The 23,962-nt window shown below is 40.0% G+C and overlaps 1 protein-coding gene across 1 annotated transcript in view; it reads right to left on the bottom strand.

Moving 5' to 3' along the window:
- Window positions 1–19,375: 19,375 nt before the first annotated feature.
- MAN2A1 (mannosidase alpha class 2A member 1) overlaps window positions 19,376–23,962 on the bottom strand; it is a 166,665-nt gene continuing 162,078 nt past the window's right edge. Inside the window, exons 21-22 of the mRNA XM_003981174.6 lie at window positions 23,770–23,880; window positions 19,376–22,177 (exon numbers count right to left, since the gene is read on the bottom strand). Coding sequence (XP_003981223.4) covers window positions 22,025–22,177; window positions 23,770–23,880 — 264 coding nt within the window. The 3' untranslated portion in view covers window positions 19,376–22,024. The remainder of the gene's footprint in view (window positions 22,178–23,769; window positions 23,881–23,962) is intronic.

The following is a 23,962-nucleotide window of genomic DNA, read 5'->3' as shown; positions in this document are numbered from 1 at the left end:
AATGGATCATCTGAGGGGTTTTGACACTGATAAAGATTAAGAGTTGAATTTCTGGCCTATCTTGCTTCAGGGCTGGGCTGCCAACTCTTCAGAAAACAGCCTCTAAGGGGAAAAAAACCTCTTAATTTATGATTCTGGTCTTTTCTTGAGGGCATTTTATCCATTCCATAGAAAAGACAGGCCCGGGACAGTCTGCTCAGAGATATTTCATGGGAGTGATCACTAATTCTGGTAGACATCCCTCATAATGGACAATCGACACTCTTACCCTTCTCAAAAACATTTTTTTCCCTTGCCCTTTTTTTGTGAAAATACTGAGAAACCTTCTGGATACTAATCATCTAACACAAATTTGTTTAAAAATATCATCTGAATTTTCTAGGAAATTGGCACATTAATGATACTAAAGTGATTACAACTTACACAAGAATTACTTCTTTCTTGTTTTTGATTAATGAACTATAAAAAATAATATGTGACATTAAACTGGGGCAGCTTCAGAGCATTGTTATGTGGTTGGAGTGAGAATTATACTAATCTGAGTGCATGTAAATGGCATAGAATTCAGATACTTTTTTTCACATGTTAGATTTCCTGTTGAAAATGTAACTGTATTAACACTATATGCCTTCTTCATTCTCAGTCCTTGTAAAGTCCTGGGGAAAAGAGAACAATCCAAATTCTTGTGCCCAAGTCTTTTTTTGGGCACTTAATTTGTATGCCTGTTATACTGATTTGGAAACCTGAAACTCAAAAGGCACCAGAACCCCTAAAGACAGTCTCATGAACCATTATTGTTGTTTTTTTTTTTTTTTTTTCTCTAGGATTAGAAAACCTTCTGAACCTCATAACCAGAGTTTGAATGAGGGCAACTTGCACTTTTCACAGGTGTTCTTGTCTGTGACAAAGGACAAATTAAGTCTCCAAAAAGACTCATCTGCTGGCTTTTTCTGATGACTTCTATTTCAAGGTCTTCTCTCTCTAATTAGCCTCCCCAAATGGACTGTTTAATGCATAACTAATCTTGAACTTGCTCTTTTCTCTGACTGAAGAGAAAATTGCACTTCATTTTGTTGAGCTATGGTGCTTATGTTGCACATTTATCAACGAGTGATATTTTAGAATTCTAGATGGCAGCTGTTCAGAGTTTCCTCATTGGCAATATTAGATTGGGAATTACTAATGATGAATATATAAACCCTCGTTAATATACAATCTAATCAAAATTGTTCTAAATATTTAGCTTCTTAAATTCAAATTATTTTCCAAAGTATACTAGTCTAATGTGAACAAGAAACGTTCTCTTTAGGGTCTAGAGAAAAGTTGGAACATTTATAACATTTGTCACATGGCCAAATAAATCATTGATAACAATATAATGCAGTGTGTTGATTTTAATATCTTCCTAGCTCTGCATCTACATCATTTTAATTTATTTCTATTATTTTCTTTTCAACAGTAAACAAAATACGTCAAAAATTCTTAGTTTGAAAAAGATGGCCATGCTTGCTTTGTGTTGTTTTACCAAAGTCATTTTTTAATTAAAAAATTTTTTTTCCAAAGTCATTTTCTTTTAGTTGGCTTTGTTTGTTCTTCTATTGCGAGTAAAGAAGTGGAAAAAAATATGTACACACAAGCTGAAATACAACTGGCGAAAAGAGTTCACAGCATGATCTTTTTTAGTGCTTGATACCACACTTATGTAGGCAACAGACAACAGTGTCTCTCCGTCCCTACAAGCAGGCAGAGTTTACTCGAAGCGAGAAAGCTCTCTGTCTCTCAAAAATAAATAAATGTTAAAAATTAAAAAAAAAAAGTGGAAGAGGGGAGGAGAAGGCCCCAAACATAAGGAAAGAGAGAGGTGGATAACCCTCAGAGGTTATGTCCTCACCACCCTCTGGTCAGTTGCACAGATCTGTCTCTAACTGAACACAACAGGAAGGTAAAAGCCTCAGTTGAAGCTAAGCTCTAAGACAATAGCTGGAAAGGATTCCCAGATTCTAAAAGGATGCACAAGACTACCTCTGCAAGAATTGTGATGCACGTAGTTCAAATCCAGCTTTGCCTTTCTCAAAAGGAGGGTATAAGAGGAACACGTGGGTGCCTCAGTTGGTTAAGGATCCAGCTCTTGGATTTGGCTCAGGTCATGATCTCACAGTTCGTGGGATTGAGACCCAAGTTGGGCTCTGTGCTGACAGCATGGAGCCTGTGTGGGATTGTCTCTCTCCTTCTCTCTTTGCCTTTCCCCCATGTGCATGCTCTCTCTCTCTCTCTCTCTCTCTGTCTCTCTCAAAATAAATAAATAAACTTAAAGAGAAGGATATAAAATGGTTGAAATTAAATACCTGCAGAATAGCAATTAGAGAAAAACATTTCTGTAGAGATTTACCACAGTGCTATGTCTCATCCCTTCCTGCACACTGTACCCTCTCCAACCCCCCAGTTGGGAGAGTGATCAATGTTGCTTTCTCCTGTCTTCTAGTCTAGTGAGGGAGAATAAAGTAGACCACAAGTTGAACCTTCAGTGTGCTCTCTGATACCAGGCTAGCATGAAACCAGTGCCTGAGAAATCTATGGGTTAACTATGTGGCTGAGGCTTGGTGCTAACAGGAGGCTAAAGGAAAAATGGGCTGTATTTTGGGAAAATGGTGCGCTCAGAGATGGAGATGCATCACAAGATACCCAGGAAGCAGGGAGAGAAAGCCGTACTGGTCCTCAAAAGCATGTGCCCACATTGAGAAAAAGGTTGGTGAGAGATTCCCAGCAATGGACAGTCCCAAAGCACCCAGGAAAATGTCCCAGGACAAAGTCAACTTTAAATGTCTGCCACAAATTGATGTCAGTCCTTGCCTCTTCTCCTTCCCTCTTATCTTGTCAGGGAGTGGGGGAGGAAGGCAGAGAAGAGCTGGCAGAGTAAGGAAGCCAATCACATTCTGCTCACCTTCACATCTTGGGCCCTGCCAGGTGAAAGCTGGAGGAGGAGAGAGACTGTAGCTTTCAATAAACTTGGAGTTCTGACTGGACAGACATCCAGGTAGCAGAATTGACACTACTCTGCACATGAAAGGGTATTTTATTTTCTGGCGTGTGGTATCATCTGGGGACAGAAAGAACCAGTCTTAGAAGTGGGTTTGCTATATAGTAGTCATAAGAGAAAAAAAAATCAGTTACTTTATGATTGTCCCTTAAAGGTCATTTGTTGAATACAAATGATAACATTAAAATGCACATAAACATATAAACAGGTAGGTGAGAGCAAGTTGTTCTAGAGAACAACTCTAGAAATGGGAATGCATCCTACAGAGGGGAAGTGGAATTAGGCAAGGCTGAATACCTGCTGGAGACATAAAGACAAAAATCTGCATTGCATTTAGGACAACAGAAGAATGGAATTAAAGGGGTCTCTGATGATAACAACTGGTTCACTGCAATTGTGTCTGAAAAGAAATTGTCCCTGGACTGAAAGCCTAACTTCCTTTCTTGGGGAAAATTAAATAAAAACAATCTATTGATTTGGAATAAGCATTCCTGGTCAATCTCTCAAATTAAGAAAGGAATGACATTTGTGGGTGGACGACTGGTCTTGGTCCTGGGTCCACGTGTACCTCCCATATAATACAGGAAATCATTCTCCCAGTATAATGCGATGCTGTATGTGGTTCTGGGTAAGAAGTCAGTTTTTCCAGAACCTCATCACTAAAATGTGCTGATCATCCAAATTCTTGTATTACTGGACTGAGAATGTAACTCCAAGCTGGAAGAGGTTACTGACCTTGTCACATCCATAGGAATGATTACCATATGAACAACAGCTTGGAGAGAGTCATGGAGGTGGAGTGTGGGAAAGAAAAGAGAATCGAGTGACTACAAGCCAAGATCAACCAACCTGGTACATCTTATGCAATGATCCCCAACACCTCTCCATCCTCTTTCTCCATACTGTGTGTAGAAACTGACTCCCTGCATTAATGAACTGTCGACAAGTGTTAATTAGATAAAATCTTGGCTCTTTTTCACTAATCAGTGCAGTGATCCAGACCAAGCCATTTGTTTTGCACTGCAGTTTCCTCATCTGTTACATGAGAGATTGGATAGATCATTAGTGTGAAGGGCATAAAGCAAATCTGCTATTTAAACTGAAGACCCCAAGTTCATCACTAGAGATTTGTGATTCAGTAAAGGGTGGGGTCCAAGAATCTGAGTTGGAACACAGTTAAGGTGATTCCAATGAAGATTATCCAGAGAAACATTAAAACACATGACCTCTAAGATCTCTTGCAAGTTAACCCTCTTTTGCTCTAGTCTATTGCAAATATTTATGGAGCATTCACAGAATGCACAATGCCTTACAAAAACTAGTGTGCACAAATAACATGTATTTTTATTTGAAATCTGTATTCATTGGGTAATGGGTAGGATAACAAGGATTCCAGTCATCAAAGCACATCACAGCAGTCTGCTGGCTGCACATGGGTAGGCTCAATTTTTGCTGGTATGGGTTAACTAGGTGGTTGAACTAAAAAATCTCCCTTACCCATGAGATGCTGTGATTTTGAATCTAATTCTATTATATTCTTAGGTCACCCATTAGGAGTGGCTATTTTTTCTCTATTATTTAAGGCTAAATATACATTTACTCCACCAGAAGTCCCCCAAGAAGTTCTCTGTGGGGTTAAGAACACAGAGCATTCAAAAGTTACACACACTTAGTAAAAATAAACTTTCTTGATTCTCTATATATTTGCTATCTAAAAATGCCTCAGTCTTAGTTCAAAATTTGATCTTCTTCTAAGGATTGTTCTGGTCCCTTTCCTTTACCTCATCCTGCTCAAGCTGGATGTGGTCACTTGTGTGTGACCACATACTGTAAATGAAATGTCCTTAGGGTCATGTACTGTCCCCCTGGATCCTTGCTGGTATCTGATGTGCTGTAACTTGTTTCATCTGCTGCCCATGTGACAATAGTGGCTTCCATTGAAGTATACTTTTCCTCACCTGGTTCCTTCATATGCCATGTTGACTCCCTCTGCTGAAGTCACAGCCTTAGTTATAAGGTGACATGTGTAATGCCTTCTTTTTTAAAAGTTTATGTCTTTTGAGAGAGAGAGAGAGAGAGAGAGAGAGAATGCACAAGCAGGATAGGAGCAGAGAGAGAAGGAGAGAATCTCAGCAAGCTCCATGCTGTCAGCACAGAGCCCAACACAGAGCTCGATCTCATGAACTGCAAGATCATGACTTGAGCCAAAAATCAACAGTCAGACACTTAACTGACTAAGCCACCCAAACGCCCCACAATGGCTTCAGTCTGATGTTAGGGCTCTTCTGGTCCATTGCTTCTTTCCTTTCCTATCTCTGCAAGGATAAGACATACGGTAGGATATGAATAAATGGGGTGATATCTAAAGCTCAGCCCTCTAGACACCTCCCTCAGCCATTTCTAAATTCCTGTCTGGCACCATGTTAGACGTAGTGTCATGCCAACTGTGGGGATGCTCTGAAATATATGCTAGAATAAACCCACTGTTCTGGAACGTGTTTCCACCACATAATCCAACAAAGTACAACCCCAAGAGGCCAGACTGCTGGGATATTCATGTCTAATGACGTGTATTTCTTCTCCTTTCTCCTCCCATCCACCTCCTCAGAAATATGAAGGTTTTCCTCTGTTCCTGTAAGGTAGAAACATCCCTTAAAACATATATCAGTCATTTACCCTATGGCTTATAATAAAATTCTGTGACCCAGAGTCCCTAGGCTTAGCATCTGATTTGTAAAAGGAATTTTGGCAAATTTAAACAAACTTTTTCCCCTCCTAACAAAGTCTCGATTTCAATACTATGGTCTCACTGTGAATTTTTAAAAATATGTTTTCCCACTGAAGGCCAAGAAATGACTTCTCTGTTCCAACCTCCTGTGAAATGATGAAGCCCACTGATTTAATAAGTGCAGAACCACACAGCAACATGATTTCTTGGAATGAAAAAATTGTCAGTTTAATGTTTGCAAAAATATTTTCCCTGTAAAAACAATAATCTAGATAGATTTGCATCTCAGAAACTGGAAGCTAAGAAGAAAATAATTTGTGCAAATGTAACCATTGCACCTAGGGCCGTAGATGGTAAACTGCTTTAGACCAAATATCATTGAGTTTCCCTACTTTAGGGTCTCTTGAAGATGCTAGAATCAAAGAAATGGGGAGTAAAGTGCTCTAGAGATCATTACGGAGAAATCTGGTACAAGGAGAGATGACTTTCTTTCAAGAAACTAACACGGTTAGTAGTGTCCATTCTTTGACAACACGGCCCCAAACTAGCATTCCAGTTTTATATCCCACTCCTCACCTCTGTCAGCCTTCTTTTTCAACAAAGCCACCCAACCCATGGACCTTCGGATCTACTGATTGCATTCCTGTGTCTGTGTCTTTACTTTCATAGTCCCTTCAATGGAATGTTCCTAGGTTAGGGCTTTAAAGAGTAGTCAGCAAATCCATTAGGATTAAGTGAGTATCAAAAACCTTGCCTCCTGCTTATATTTCCATCAAAGTAATCTAGTGTTGTGTCAAGGATGGAAGTACCATATTTAGATTCCTTTTACCAAAAAAAAGGTACTATAGCAGCATCTTATTTTGAGGGAAAAAGAGATTCTGTCCAATTTCCATTTGCTATAATTTGTCTATTCTTTTGAAAAGGACTTCTGACTGGGAGCCATAATGCTGAGTCTGGCTCTGAGAAGAGAGAAAAATGGGAGAATAAACACTGAGCAGGAAGCAGGGAGACCACGGTTGTTACCATAGTGATGAACATCCAGTCCGGATGGTGCTGTTGCCGGCTTGTGCTAGTGAGTGGGAGAAAACCACCTTCCTTCTGGACTAGTGTAGCTGAGGACAGAAAAATCTGAGATGACCAATTTAACTCTCTAGTTGAGAGTTTAAATTGTATCTCTATAGATATATAGTCAATGCTTTTTAAGCTCCTAAGTGGTTGGCAATGTGCTGGGCATATTAGAGGGTTTAATATATGTAAACCCAGAAAGTTAGGGACTAACATCCCCATTTTAAATATGAAGAAAGTAAAGTTCCAAGAGAGTAAATAATTTGTTATTTAATGAACTAGCTAGTAAAAGGACAGGGCCCAGATATTAATACAAATTTTTAAGTTAATTCAATCTAATTTGTTTTCATTGTAAACCTGTTTTCACCAAGCCACAACTGTGTCTGTCAAATGATATGGCAGGAAAATAAATGGTATCCCTTTGAATAATACAAACTTAGGGAACTCTATGGTGGTCACTCCAAGCTTTGACATTTTAAAAAAATTTTTTAATCTTTATTTATTTTGAGAGAGAGACAGAGTGTGAGCAGGGGAAGAGCTGAAGGGAGGGAGACACAGAATCAGAAGCAGGCTCCAGGCCCTGAGCTGTCAGCATAGAGCCCGCCACGGGACTCGAACTCATGAACCGTGAGATCATGACCTGAGCCCAAGTTGGACACTTAACGGACTGAGCCACCCAGGCACCCCCCCCAAGTTTTGACATTTTATAGTTTTCTCTGTCTTGCAAGTTTTATAGAAAAATAATTTGTATTAAAGCTTTCTTTCCCTCATTTATAAACTGAATTGGTTTTCTGATAACAGCTTAATTAATTAAGAAATGATCCTAAATGATAGCTTTCAATGTATTTTGCATTAATATGACAACATGAACAGTTCACTGACTGTAGACATTATCTCATAGATAGGCAAAAGTCAGGAATTATACATTCTCTTTTTAAATTTTTCAAATGTTTTTATTTATTTTTTTTTTTGAGAGAGAGAGAGAGACAGAGTGCAAGCAGGGGAGGCGCAGAGAGAGAGTGAGGCACAGAATCTAAGGTGGGCTCCAGGCTCTGAGCTGTCAGCACAGAGCCCAATGTGGGTCTCAAACTTACGAGATCATGACCTGAGCTCATTAGACACTTAACCAACTGAGCCACCAGGTGCCCCCTTTTTCATCCAAAAACAGAAATGCCTTTGAATTTTTAACAACAATCCCATATCACCAATAATTACAATAAACAATATCAAAAAATTAAAGGCATATGTAGTTTCATTCCTATTCCCATCCCTATTTTACAATAGTAACCATTGGTATTTGTCCCGTTTGAACGTTTATGCAGACTGTAATGGTGAAGAGCATGGATTCACATTCCAGCTTGGCCACTTAGTGTGAATAGGCAAATTAACCTCTTAGCCCTCAGTATTTTATCTGTGAAACAGGGATAGGGATACTACCTACCACATGTGGCTATTATATGGAAAAACTGAGATAAACTATGTTAAGTGCTGAGCATAGTACTTGGCACCCTGTAGCAGTTTATAAATTGTTGCGTATATATGCTTTATATACATTGTTTACATAAGTGGATCATGCTATACATATCGAACTACAATTCCTACTGAACAAAATATCTCATGACACATTCCCATATCTACATGTAAGAATCTCCCTATCGGTTGCTGCATAACCACTATATCCTCACATGGCGTTTCTGCAGAGTGTGTCTGTGGAGAGAGAGCAAGCTCTCTGGTATCTCTTTTTATGAAGGCACTAATGCCATCATGGGGCTCCACCCTCCTGACCTCGTCTAACATTAATTACTTCTCAAAGGCCCCGCCTCCAAAAACCATCACATTATGGGGTTAGGGCTTCAATATGAATTCAATTCAATATGAATTTTGGGAGGAACAGATATGTTCAGTCCATAATATATTAGATCGGGTAACAGATTTTTAAACAGTAAATGTTAATATGCATATCACATTTTCTATAATTTACACTCCTACCAAAGAATGCAAGAGTGCCCATCCCTCTATATCTCATTATTAACAGTTTTTAATGAACTCACTTTATTCTTTCATAATCTGATGGGCAAAACATTATATCTACCTTTGATTTGCATATATTTGATTATTCATTAGGATAATTATCTTTTCATTCTTCATCTGGGAATTTCCATGGCATATACATTGTCAATTTTTCTTTTTTTTTTTTCTCTAAAGTTTATTTATTTATTTTGAGAGACTGAAGGCACACGCACAAGTTGGGGAGGGGAGAGAGAGAATCCCAAGCAGGTTCTGCACTGTCAGTGCAGAGCTCTGTGCAGGGCTCCATCTCACCGACTGTGAGATCGTGACCTGAGACAAGATCAAGAGTCAAATGCTCAACTAATTGAGCCACCCAGGCACCCTCCATTGCCAACTTTTCTATACTAATGTTTTTCTTATTGATTTCCATGAGTCCTTTGTACATTAGAGATGTTAACTCTTGTCTGTCACTACTTACCCGTGTCATCCTTTCCCATGGTATCCAGACTTGACCTTTATAATACTCATTACACTCAAAGGTACTTGTTCAGTGTGTATTCCTCACTCAATTCGTGAGGTCAAGCATGCACTTACCTTATTCAGTGTTTTGTTCCCAACTCTGACTACAGTGTCTGGCCCATAGTTGAATAAATAGCTCCAAAAGTGTTGAATAAATTTGCAAATAACACCACTGTATATTGTTTTCTTTTTCTTTTAACTTTATTGATGCCATCTTTGGCCATACAATTTTTAGCTTTTATAATCAAATTTGTCTAATTTTTTAGCTCTTAAGTTCATACTATGCATTAAGCCTTCTTTACGCTCAAATGATTAAGATATTTTCCTGTACATCTTCTATTATATTTCTAGTCTTGATTTTTGCAATTAAATCTTTCATATGCAAATTATTTTTATGTGTTTTGAGGTGGATATGCAATTTTATTTTTTCTCCAAATAAGCACCATTTATTAATGGTCTACCTCCTTACCCCCAATGTGAAATGCAATCTTTATCATATTCTGTGTAGGACACATGTATATATTTTATATGTGTGTTTTGTTATGTGATAGGAAAAATCTCTATTTTTCTTCTAAAACTTTTTTTTTGTCTGGTCTCGTGCAAGGACATTTCCAAGTAAATATGGTGTCAATTTGTCAAGTCTCTGTTAGGTGCAGTTATTCCCTAAGGGGTAGGTGGGTGAGCAGGGTATTGAATCTGGAAAAATAACCTTCCAATGTGGCTTCCTTCATTAGCTCTCCAGCGTTAAGATGCACAGCTTTGAAAGATCCATAATCATACCTGTCTGACCTGCTTCACAGAGTTATTGTGAGATGAGAGGGTGCAAATTGGTCTGCATATTAAAAGTGCTCTAAAAATTAGAAGTTCCTGAGAAGTGAAAATTATTCATATTCTCTATTATTGACAAGTATCCAGTGATTTCCTCTTGAAAAGACTTTACTCAAATTAGAACTAGATGAGTAACATTCTGTGGTAAATGGTGGCAAGTCAGTGAAAACATCTTCCTGTTTTTATTCCAATGTGTATTCTAAACTGTCAGTGGGTAAGTAATCCCACAAAATGAATCAAATACTGAAGGGTTCTTGTCTAGTTTTATGCCTTTCTCATCTTGCCCCAATACTGTGTCTGTCACAAATCAACGTAATCCTGCAGCCTTTCATTCTCTGACAGGATCCTGGGGAGACTGGAGAAACCCCCAGACGCTTCTCCAGAAGACAGCAGGATGGTTTAGATAAATGTGTTTTGAGAACGATACTAGTTTTCTGGGCCTGCTGTAGAAATGACCACAAACTGGGTAACTTAACACAACAGAAACCTATCCTTTCACCGTCGTGGATGCCAGAAGTCTGAAATCGAGGCACCAACAGGCCCACACTCCCTCTGCAGATCTAGTGGAGAACGCTTCATAGCCAGCTTTTGGTAACGGTTGGCATATTTTGACTTACAGCCACATCATTCCAGTCTCTGCCTCTGGGGTCATGTGGCCTCCTTTTCACTGTGTTTTCCAGTCTGTCTCTTATAAGGGTACTTGTCATTAGATTTAGGGCTCACCCAGATAATCCCGGGTGATCTCACTATCTCTGCAAAGGCCCCTTCCCCAAATGAGGTAACATTTGCAGGTTCCTGGAATAAGGACACAGACATCTCTCTTTAGGAGCCACCTTGGACCGACCTCAAATGCCTTGGATCATAAGAGGAGGTGAACACAAAGCAAGCCCAGAATAGGCAGTGTTATATCAGCTTGAGACCCAACAGGCTACAGCTCATATTAGCCACACAGAAGTTCATTTTCAAATCATGCACATGAAGTTCTGACATTTTGCTGTTCCTAAAATATTCGTATAGCTTCTCTCAGACTCAAACTTGACTGAGGTTGAATTCAAAGACTTACATTTAATTATCTTCTTCTGGCTCCCACTCCAAATCTTTATACTCTAAATAGGAAAGAGTCAAGACAGGATCACCAAACTAACACGTTTCTTATTTCAAACCACCATGTTGCATCACAGAACAAGACAATGTCCCAATATCAACCTTCCCATCAAATCCTCCTTGTATAAGGCGATAGCTCAGACACTTCTCACAAGGGCAGTCTGTATTTTACTAAACAGTCCTTTCCCTCAATCTTTCAGAGCAAAGCTACACCAGGACTGATTTCAACTATAGAAGGCCGAAGATTGGATTTCTTGAGATCTAAAATGACCCAGCTCTGTTAGTCCTTCAGTGGAAGAATCTCCTGTTCCACAGGCACCTGCACTGATCTGAAGCCCATACTGTGTAGGAATTTTGGATGTTCCTTCATAGGGTAAAACTCAATGGTTTTCACATAATCTTTTCAGGATTTTTCATATTACTCTTTAACTTCAGCCTTCTACCTCTCCAGAGAAAACGTCAGGCTTAGGTTGTTTCAGGGGAAGGAAACACTGGTGTTCACAAAAAGAAAACAAAAATAGGTCTTTGCATCAAACATATAGTACTATTTCCATCCCCAAACTACTCAAAGGTGCCATAACCAAAACATAGAGAAATAAGACTTCAAAAGGCAACTTGCCAAGGGCTGTGAGAGTTGCCATGGAGAACCAGTGAAATAGCTTCCTGAAAACCAAAAAAAGTGTTTAGGACACCTTCTAATTTGGAAACGTGGCAATGTGGCTTTCATTAGTAGATCAGAAAAAAGATTTCTTAGGAGGCAGAGTGATCGTTCCGAGGTCCCAGGCCACTTTTTGACAGAGGTCGGACTAGAATCCAGAGTTCCGGGTTCCCAGTCTACTGCTCTTTTTCTACTGTTGCCGCACTTTCCATGCTCTTTTATAACTAAAATACTCCCTGGAGTGACAACTCTCGGGATTCCACATCAGGTGGACTCTACAGTCAGATAGACAAGAGGGCTATTATTTCTCTAAAGGACCATTAGTAAATATTGTTCAGCTTTGGGGGTCATATGGTCTCTGTCACAACCCCTCAACTCTGCCTCTGTAGTCATACAGCAGCCATAGAAAGTACGTAAACAAACAGAATCACTATGTTCTAATAAAACTTTATTGACAAAAACATGCAGCAGGCTAGCTTTGGCCTGCAGACTGTAGTTCTCAGACCCCTAGATAGACCACGGTTGGAGTTCACTCTCATTAACCTTCACTTTCCCATTCTGTAAAATGGGTATAATAATAGCATAGCTGTATAGGTTGGTTGTAAGGATTAAATGACATAAGTATGTCATGTGTTCACAGTGCCTGGCACATAACGCTCGATAAATGTTGGCAATTATTATTATTATTTTTTTTGTTATTGTATTACCACTGCTTTACTTTTTGCCATACCTTCCAAAAAAGGAAGAGAAACAAAGGAATCAACATTTAGTGCTGCTTTCTTCTTCCCTGGCTTCCAGAAAAGCCAAAATGTGCCCACTGTCATGAGCCCCTCACTGCTTTATGAACATTACTGGGTAGCTGATTGTGACAATCACACAGATGGTAACATCACACTCTGAGCTCCCAGGCCTCTGTATGCCTGAGACAGACAGTTTGTCTTCTACTTGGAACCCTGGCAAGTTCTGAACTCCTACAGCCTCCTGGCTCCCTGACACCAGGTGCTCGAATAGGTAGTTTCTTTTTAAATATTGAACAGCTCTCACTTTCATTGTTTATTTCTAGAGATTTTAATGAAGCCAGGTGCATAGTTTCAAAGACCAGTCGTTTTCACTGGTGCCACCCTGCCCCTTGCATTTCCTTCTAATTTGAAATTTTGTACCCCACAGAGCTCCATTTTCCTTGTTAGGAAATGGACAGTTAGGACAGTTTCCTTGTCCTTGTTAAAGCTACAGGAACTTGTTAAAGCTACTGGGGTTTGGACTTTGTTGAAACCCTGCTCATCTCTCCTCATGCAAATAGGGTGGGATTCAGGATAAGGTGGGCTATTCTTTCACCTTATGCAGTTTTTCACTGAATTACAAAACCTCATTATTATTACATTTCAATGACACAGGCCCAAGAGATTGCATTATGACAAGGATCTACTAAACTTTAAAATATTAAACCCTTTTAAAGTTGAAAGTATTTAATAATGTGTCTCATCAATTCTTTAACCTCCTATCTAGGTGACAAATATTCCTGAATTTATGGTTGACAAATTAAACCCAGGAGATAGTCCTGGAGTAGATTGAGTGTGGACTAATGCAATGCCTTGTAAAATTGTTCTGTCCAAGCTTGGAAAAGGCACTACTATTGCACTGGAAGTCTTCACCATGTGGTCACTACAGATCTCTAGAGTCAAGAGGTTCATAATAAGAAATATACAATTCATAACTGCCTTAATCCAGTATCAAGTGGCTCAATAAAAGAACCACAGATTCAGAAATATAGGTGTCCCTTTCTTCACAATTTTGGCAATTATGTGAAGTTACATTAAAATTTCCTGATAATGACACACCTTCTTCCTGCCTTTCATATTCTTAAATGTACCTACAGATCAATAGTCATGTGCACACTGCCATATCCATTTTCTTTGGTCAAGTCCAAAGCCTAGATACAGATTATGGAGAGTCTTTAGATTCAGCAAAAATACTTCCAGCCTAACTTCCAGTGATTCCCCTTCACAAAACTTCCACCAGATTTGAGATGTCTTGTTTTGGTGCTGTTGGTTTCAGGCCATCTCCTCTCCCACACCTAGTTGGTGATATACTTCTATCCTTCCAGGCTCAGCTCAGATCCTCCCACCTCCCTGCCTTCCCTCCTCCGGAAGAAGCCAAGTCTCCTTCCCCTGTACTCCAAATATCCATCATCTGTGCAGCCAGCATTAATGTGGCTCTCTTGCTCCCTGATGGTGTGGCATCTTGACTCCAGACAGGACTTCTCTCCTTTACTAGACCATAGGGCAGGATTATTAAAATCCTCTTCCCTCAGAGCCTGGCATTGGTACCCTGCCCAAATGACAACTTCAGTTAATGTTTATTGAAAGCTCAGTGCAAAATCTAAAACCGATTACCTTCAGACTCTATTAAGGGTAGCTCCATAAATTCAATGAGGATGAATTTGTAGATTTTACCTAAGAAAACAGATTCTAACTTCAAAGTAATCTTATTAACTGCACTTAAAAAAATCCATTTAGCAAGACAGAGGAATGAGTCAAATTGTTTTTCATGAGAACTCACTTCCATACAGCTGGCCCAAAATGATTTCAATCCTGCGTGTGGCAAGGAAATCCATTCCAAGAAAGGCAAGTGCTGTGATCTTCTGCTCCAGAGGGGAGTTTCGGACCTAAACAAAGGCCTCACCACAACTTGAGATCTTGTTTTGAAAGCCAACCAATGAAGGCTCCATTTGGTTTAGTGGAATGTTTTATATACCCAGACCCTAGGGACACATCTTGCTTGCTAGCGTTGCTATTTAGATTTGGGACCAGAAAATGAGCCCCAAGGCTAAGCCTGTGAATAAAAAAATTGGAAAGCTATATGAAGCATACGAGCCAACAACACTAGGCTCCATCAAAGCCCTTAAAATATGCCCTTTTAAATAGCACTATTCCAATTTCCCTCCTTTGCCTATTGGGAGATTCAGAAATTCACTTACAGTCCTTCAATGATATGCACATATTTGGAAAAAAATATTAAAATATTTCAAGTGTTAGCTGACGTACTTCAAAGAAGCTAGTGCTCCTGACTCATTGCTCCCATCCCAGCCCCTTGGTCCTTTTCTCCTCTGCCTCCAGATTTTGTTTGACATTTGGAAGGTTCATCTTGCTACACAGGAGCCGGCCCCAATCCCACATTTGAAGTGAATGAAACACTTGACTGTATGTGCCAAAGGAACTCTGCAATCTTCAGGCATGTTGCTAGTACACACATCCTGAATTCACTTTGCATTTTTTAAAACCCTTCTTCTCACCTTACAATTAAAAAACAATCTCTACACAATATAACTAGACACAGTTTTATTAAACATGTTGAGCAAAATATGCAAGGTGGTGATAGCGGTAGGGACAAAGAGGCTGTGTTCTGAGGAACTGACTACCATTGAGCCTTAGTTGCTCAAGTACAAGTGCACCCATTTGGGAAAGTATCTAAACAAGAAAGCATGGTGCTGGGGCAGCAGTGAGAAGCATCAGTTTACATGTTTTTAGCTCTTTATAACAAAACAGTAAACTCCAAATGGTTTAAATAGTAAAGTGACATTATTTCACATAACAAGAAGGTTGGAGGGGGTTCATTCAGCTGCTCAACATCATCAGGGACCCAGGCTCTACTCATTTTTCACTTGGTCATCTAGTTGACTTTTGTCCTCAGCCTTGTTGCTATAGGCTTGCAAAATGGCTGCATCAGCTCCAGCATCAACACTGACATCAATACCGCCTTTAAACATTGCCCTCTAAAGGCAATGCTCTCTCCTTCTGAAGAGAGAGGAGGCCTCTGCCAGGAGTCCCCAGTTGGCTTCCCATGATAGTTCAATGGCCAAAATTGTGTCACATACCAATTCCTAAATTCATTATCCAGCCTGGAGAAGAAAATTATCATGACTAACTTAGAGCAAGAGCAATTCACCTCCTGAAGCTCATGAGTATCTGATTATGAATAAAATCCGGGTTTTATTAGCAAGGAAGGCAGAGGGGCAATGGCTGGTTGTTAAGCAACTATAATATCTTCCCTAAGGAGGCCACATCCTTTAGAGAGATTAGGAATGCAGCTTGAAACAGCTGTACCTTAATTTCTGGTAATAGGACCTTCCTGAAGGTTTTTGAGCAGGAAACTGACATGAACAGATGAAGATGTAAGGAGCTGTTGAAAAACTGTAATTCTGAAAATTACAATTTTTATTTCACAACGTTTCCTGGAGGTAAGCGTATCTTTATTTATTTATTGAACAAATATTTTCTGAGCCCCTGCTGTTCTGTGGATGCAGTGCTGAAGAAATGCTGGGGCTCTTGCCCTCAGGAGAGCTTATGATCCAGTGAGGAAGGCAAACTAAAATCTCAAGTCTGGCTCTATGAAGAAAAGAAGTAGTATCATAACAATACTCAGTGAGGGCGTGCAGGCGGGACTGATATAAGTTGGCCGGTCAAGGAAGATTCTTGAGAAGAGGATGCTTGAAGCAAACCAGAAAAATAAGGTGCCTGCCAGGGGAAGATTTGAGAGCAACTTTGAAGCAGAAGGGACGAGTGCAAAAAGCCTCCAAGAGGAATAATCTTGGCATGTGAGACACCCATAAGACACCTAGACAACAGTTAGGAGGTGTGGTAGAAGATAAGGCTGAGTGGGGTCAGGAGAGGACTTCTTAAATGCCTCCCTGCTTCCCAAAGTTGAGATGAAGTAGGATAGGGACCAAGCCAGGCAGGGCTTCTAGGCCATGGTGAAAGTTTATATGTTATTCCAAGTAGTAACAGGAAACACAATTTTCAACAGGCAAGAAGTTTTTCCAATTTTACTTTTTGGCTTCTGTGTGAAATAAAAGAGACGTAAGGGGCAGAACCAGAAGTAGACAGAGCTGTTATAAGGCAAAGGCAGAATCCATGTACATGGAGATGGCTTGGAATTGGGTGGCGGTGGGACAAGCGGACAGGTTTTACGGGGTGCTTCCTAGACATTGTAGGGTATAGGAGTTACGGTCAAGAGCTGTTTAGAAATGTTCGATAAGAGCATAGAGAAATTACTTCCTGAGGAATGTTCTGGGCCAATGCTTTAGTGTGTATGTGAATCCTCTAGGGATCTTTTTAAAGTGCAGATTGTGACTTAGCAGGTCTGCGGTGGGGCCTGAAATTCTGTATTCCTTTTCTTTTTTTTTTTTTTTTTTTACTTTTAAAATGTTTACTTTCGAGAGAGGGAGAGAGGCAGAGCATGAGTGGGGAAGGGCCAGAGAGAGAGGGAGACACAGAATCTGAAGCAGAATATGTTATTCTCCAGCAGGCTCGAGTCTCCCAGCTGTCAGCACAGAGCCGGACTTGGGACTCAAACTCAAGAACTTTGAGATCATGACTTGAGCAGAAGTTGGACACTTAGCTGACTGAACCACCCAAGCGCCCCCTGAGATTCTGCATTTCTAACAGAAACTTCTAACGGAAGTTTCCAGGTGATGCCACTGCTTCTAGTCTGAGAAGGACACTAGCAGCAGGATTCTAGCACAATGTGACCTTATTTCGTTGTTTTTCCTACTGCTATCTTCTACATACCATGTTCACCACACCGTGCTAAAAACAGTGGCTACATGTTGCTATTTACATTTAATTAAACTAAAATAAGATGCTCAGTTTCTTAGTTGCACTACCACATTTCAAATATTCAAAAGCCACACGGGGCTAGTGGCTGTTATATTGGACAGAGCGTTTATAAAGAACTTGCCATTATTAAAGAAAGTTTTATTGGATGGCGCTGCTCCAGACAGAAGAAACTATGTCTAGTTCTCTATGCTTGCTGTTACCATCTTTCCTCATTCTGGTCTTTTTATGGGGACACGCACATTGTCTCTGTTAAAATCAAATGCATCTTTTAAGAACTATCTCAAGTCTACTTCTTGTATGGAACCTTCCTAGAACTGAAATTAGGTGTGATGCTTCCTTTAAATCTGTATGTTTGGTTTTTCTCTGCCGTGTATTTCTACTGTATTTTGTCTGCCTAGTATTTCAAGTATCTCACTCTTTTCTCTGGCTGTAGAATCCCATCTTCTCTGGGTGTGTGGCAGTGGGGTGGGGCAGGTTGGCAGCCAGAGCGGGTGTCGGGGTGGGGGGGGGTGTCTATTTCTCACCCATGTGATTCCATGTGATTCCTTTGACCCTAATTCTGCCCTCACCACAGTCATTAGCATATGAGCCAAATGACAACAAATGACATCAATGCCAGGACATTTGCTGGAAAATTAGATAAAGGTGCTCTCTTTACAGTGGGGTCACTCAGCTGCATCTTTGCGTCAGCTGCCAGCCATTTTGCCCCCAAATGTGCAGCCCTTGCCCCAGAAGGAGAATGAGAGAAAAGCAAAACCAGGAGATAAAGACAGATCCTGGGTGACATCATCTCATACTTAGCTATGGCTGTATTTGGAGTGCTCTCCATCTACTCTGGACCATCAGTTACTGGGGACAATAAATTTTGTTCTTGCTTAAGCTGGTCTACACTGAGGGGAGTCTTGTCTGTTACAACCTCTCTTCAGGCATCTGTGCTCCGCTTTGACATACAGCAGCAACATGGGCCTTGCTCACCCTCCTCCACAACCCTTCGAGCTACCCCTCAACCACTCAGTAATAAGTTCCCTAAGGTGTGTGAGCATAGACCTACCTAAATTAAGATTTTCTTTACCACTTTTAATACTCAAATTATTTTGACATGTTGATAATCAAATATTATGGAGCCAAAGAATCTTCATTATCTGCTGATGAAATTTTATTGATATTAATATTTAAGTTTTTACAGTTTGGCACATACATATTACAAATTGATTAACCTCTTTACTAACGTCACCCAAAACAAGTCCAAATCCCCCAGTTAGCATGTGTCATGTGCCTGGCTGACCATACGAACTTCCCGTATATTTATCCTTCACCTTCTCCCACCTCCTGGCTTTGAAGGGACTCCCTGAAAGCTACTACACTGGGTGCTGATTGGGGCCAGCAGGCTGGCAGACTGCCTCCAGATGTCACTCTTGCAACCCACTTTACCTTCCGGATCAGCTCACAAGGAACTTCTTAGCTTATGTGTTGTCTTACTCTCCTCATTTTTATCTTGCAACATATGGAATCTGACCAGCACCTGCCCCTCCAATTGGCTCAGAAGGCTCCACAGGTACCATGTTGTTGAGGTTCCTAGACTCCACACTCAGAGGTGACCCCTGACCCAGACTTGAAACTCACTATCACCCCTCTCTGCCACTTGCTCTCTAAAACTATCTTTTCTAACTGGAATTGGGCTGAAGATAGAGTGATTCGTTCTTAAAGAAACAAAGAACAGATAGATCCTCACTGCTCCATCCTTCCCCTCAAAATGTATTCATACAGGTTGCTTACAAAATAAGACTGAAGAACCACTCTAGAGGACCATGTACATGGTAAGATTTATCTTTTATTAGAGATCTTATATTACATATTCCCAAAAAGATATAAAATCTTCCAAGAGAAAAATATCAAAACCTATTTGATTCCAAGGTAAGCAACATAATCAAAATGAAAGCAGAGACTTTCTTCCAGACAAAGGAATGTAAAAACATTTCGGCACAAGTACAACAAAGACATGGGCAGGTAATTACAACGATTCACCACACGTTTTATAGCATTTTATTTTAATCAGTATTTGAAGAAAACAAGGATGCGGAGTTCTCAAACATGGCAGGTATAAGCTCAAGTTAAAATTAAAAAAAAAAAAAAAGCTCATAGAAAGGAAGGAACTACTTGACCAACGGAACACTGTGATAACCAATGTAATAAAACTGAAGCAAACAAATATGCCACTGAGATCACAACCGAAGTGTGTGGTTTTTAGTGGGTGCTGGAGACACTGAATTATTTAATCAGTTCTTGACCACAACCCAAAGCAAAAGCATCCTCTGTTCATATCCCTGATGATTTATTCTAAAAATAAAAAGCAGAACCTTGCTGGTTTAAAGAGAATTTCTGCTTTACCTGTGAACGGCTGGTGGTAACACACAATGAAGGCCTGCCTGATGTGGGAGAGACCCATCTTACCCAACCAGGGGTGGCAAAACCACCGTTATTGCATCAAGATTTTTTATGTCAACTGATCAGAATTTCCAGAACGATTAAGCACACCCACTTAACCACAGAACACAGTGAACTCCCAAAGAAGGTTGTACATTTAAGATGCAACGCAAACACTGATCTTGTTCCTGGGATTTGCTTCCAGCAATCCTAACATTGGCAGATGTCCACAAAAAGGAAGTGGTGTTTTTGTTTTCTTTTAGTTGTTTATCCCCCAAAGTGAGGAAGGAAACATACAGTACACATTTATTGCATGAAATTACTCCCTTGTAATATCTTTATCAACACTAGTATTGTTTCCTTAGTTATTAAAGGCGAAAAAAGTTTATGAATTTCACATAACTTAACAATAATCTTAGGAGCTGCATCTTGGTTAAAAAAAAAAAAAATCCAGATGATAATCGGACTACCCGGCGAAACAGAAATTAGGTTTTAACTTCTCTATAACGACGTTGGGATGGCAGGAGGTGAAAGGAAGTTTAAAGTCAGATAATTATTAGGTAACACAAAGAAAGTTTTCAAAAGTGTATATACTCAAAGAATCCTTTCTATCTTAAAATCAAATACGCTAAATGTTGCTAATGTGGCTTTTATTTTAATGTCACGTTAGCAATAATCCCAAAATAAATTTTATCAAAAGTATTGTAATGGCACATGGGCTTGGAACTTCACTTTGAGGTTAGCATGTACACAAATTTGGAATTCACTGAACAAACATGTTCTTTAATAAGATAAATCATGATGAGCTACATATAAATGGGTTTCAAAACAGGGTCCCTTTTAAAGCATTCTCTCTTCCATAGGGTTACCTCCTGTGAAATGGAAACCACGTATGGATTTTGCAGGTTACAAAATCCTTGCTTCGAGCTGCAGTCTTCTTGGCAGCAGCATATTTTAATAAACAGTATTTTTCTTGTTTTCTGACATCTCAGTACATTCAAATAGTCAAGATGTTTAGAATAACATCACCACAAATTTAATGAAACAGATCAGAATGTGGCCAACATCGCCAGTCAGGCAAAAATGATACACTTTATGTGTCATAGAAAGTACCCACCTTCTCCCCCGCCCCCTCCAACTTCCCCTCTTCCCCTAACAGGAATATGGACACCAAAGGATTTAACAAGACTTATAAAAAAATAAGGCACATTTATTTTGATATGGTTATTTTTAAAATAGAAAACCCCTCTCAGAACATCTGTATTCAAATGAGCTGTGTAAAAAGACACCTTGTGGTACCTAAAATAGGTTATGGTACCTATGGAATTGCTTCTTCTATTTTAGTGACAATGGAATAAATTGCACCTATCCCACATTGTCAAGTAATGAAAATATGCCTCTTTTCTACTACTGAATGATTCAAAATCTGGTATTTCTGGAAATACTTACAAAGGGTGAGAAGGGAGGGGTTAAGTGGTACATTAGAAAAAGGTATGAAGATCAACTCTGTATACGTATCATAAGGGTTGATGGATTGCACTTTGCCACATATTTCAATACACGAAAGTTTTCTAATGTGTATGAATGATTGCAACTGTTTTGGCCATTAGCTATTACTCACCAGTTTTTTGTTCCATTTTGGTGAAAATGGGCATTGTTGTAAAACTAACGAAGGATCAGCAACATGAATACTTATAGCAACCTCTTCACAACCCCCAACACAGATATAATTAGTTAGCATTTAACCTGAGATACAATCTGTTGAGAGGCTGTTTTAGACATTTCTTCATTTGTTGTTGCATCAATTCATACTGATGGTGGTGGTTCATGGATGGAACTTTAAAAAAAAAAAAAAACATTGGCTATAGCATGGCTTTCTTTTTTTTCTTTCTGTACTGGTAAAAAAAAATAGTAATAATCACAGAATTCATGTTCTCACAGTAGCCAGAAGCTAAAATAATGTGCTTCCTTATTGCACGTCAAACCAAGAAGTGTATAAAAGACAATGCTTCCCAATCCAAACTTGAAAGCCAGGTTCATCTCAACTGGATTCGGAATGTGCTGATTTCCATGGGACTCAAACTGATCTCACTTATATTTCGGGCATCTGGAGGTGAATGCATCAAGGATAACGAGGAAGGTATAAGACTTGAGACCGTGAACGTGTTAAAAAGCTTCTGTACCAAAATCTAGAAAGTAAATGATAAAAAAAAAAGTTGCACAGTTAGGTCTACTTTGAAGAAAGATTAGTAGCTCAACTGTATATTCAGTGGAAAACAGTATGAGAGTGAAATTGCATTTAAAGATTCCTTTTAATGATTAAAAGGGGAAGGGGAAGGAGATTCAATACTCCTGTGCATGTTTGGACACACAGACCATCCCAGAAGCGAGGAGACGGCAGTTGGTTCTCCAGTCCTCTTCTGTATTTCTTGAGAATTTATCATGTGCAGGGGGCACTTTTTCAATAAAAGAAAAAAAAACATCTATAGGCCAGCAAGCTTTAAAAACATCTGTATCCTCTTTTACTCAACACTTAACACCTAACAGTGTGGTTCTTCCTGTTCCAAAAGAGCTGAGAGAAAGGACACAGGCCCACTACAAGGGACGTGCATCAGGTCAGTAAGTCCCATTTTCAGGGTGGGAAGACTGCTGGGAAAGTGCTACCCTCACCCCAAGCAGGTTATCCTAATAGGTATCTCCGGATGGTAAATCCCCTTAAGACTTGATGTCTTAATGTGTAAATACAAATGCTCTCACCAAATATACTTATGTCATCAGTAATAAGGTAAAGTATAAACATAATGAAAAAAAAAAATCAGTGCTTTCTTCACACCAACTCCATATAGGGCATGGTACAAGAAATGGAGAAGCTTATCTGCTTAAGTGGATTTTAACCCCCTACCATATTTTCTTTTCTTTTCAGATCCTATGCACATCCTAATTTGTAGGGTTGAAACTGAATCACTTGAGTCTGATCTGCAGGGTACCTGTGAGGTTTCGGAGAAGAGCTGGGTGAGCTGAGCTGCCCTCTGGGGCAGACCTGCCTGTGTGCTAGGACCTGTTCAAATGTCTTCTTTTAGAACAGCCTGATCAGAGCCAGAGGCAGAACTCTGGAGGTTCATTTCCTTGCAAGGAGGCTTGATGGAACTATCAGCAACAACAGCTTTTTAAAAAAAAAACTAAAAAATGAGCAGCCAGCAAGTCAGCCTGGGGACCTGTTTGGCCTGCCCAGTACAGACCCACATGCAAATCTGGCTTAATCAGGAGATCTAGACCTGCATTTTCCCCTGGGGAAACTACTGACTGGAGCTAAGTAAGGCTGCTTCAGGGCAGTGGTTAAACTACCCGAATGGCCACAATGTCACTGCTTTCTGCTGCTTCCCTCCTGATACTCCACCCTGCTTTAGTTATTATAAAACGTGCCTTGGCCCCTCTAAGACTTCACTGAAATAGATCCTACATGAGTATGTCTGAGAGAAGAGGAAATATGGTGGGGGGGGGGCAGTGCGCTGCAGGGAAGAAGATGCTTTACTTGTTAGCGACGGAAGGCTTAAGAATGGATTAGAGTGTCATCTCCAAACATAAACGTGTTCCAGCCATGCATGTTGATGTTGACAAGGAGAAGAGACTGAAGGTTGGGAAAGTGCTTTCTTAAGATAGAAAGACTTGAGTTAATTATAGCAGCTGAGGGGAACGAGTCAGTGAAGAGGCGAGGTACATCTCATTGTCAAGGATTTCAAAGCGCACTAACTCAACAAGCAAAAGTAACTTTTTAGCTCACCTTTCCCTGGGTGGTGGAACAAAGCAGCCCTGTGTCTCTGCTAGAGAAGCGGCAGTCAAACCCCTTCCTGTGGAGGATCAAGGCTGCCTCATCAGAATGCTTGCCATCCACCTGCAAATGAGGAGAGGGCCAACATGCCCCAGTGACATTGAGCCAAATACTGACACCACTGTATACTCCACTGGCTTGAAGT

Source organism: Felis catus, chromosome A1 (genome assembly GCF_018350175.1).
Source record: "Felis catus isolate Fca126 chromosome A1, F.catus_Fca126_mat1.0, whole genome shotgun sequence".
In the NCBI taxonomy this organism is placed as follows: Eukaryota; Metazoa; Chordata; class Mammalia; order Carnivora; family Felidae; genus Felis; species Felis catus.
Note: the sequence above shows the minus strand (reverse complement) of the source record. Positions and strands in the feature narration are given on the sequence as shown.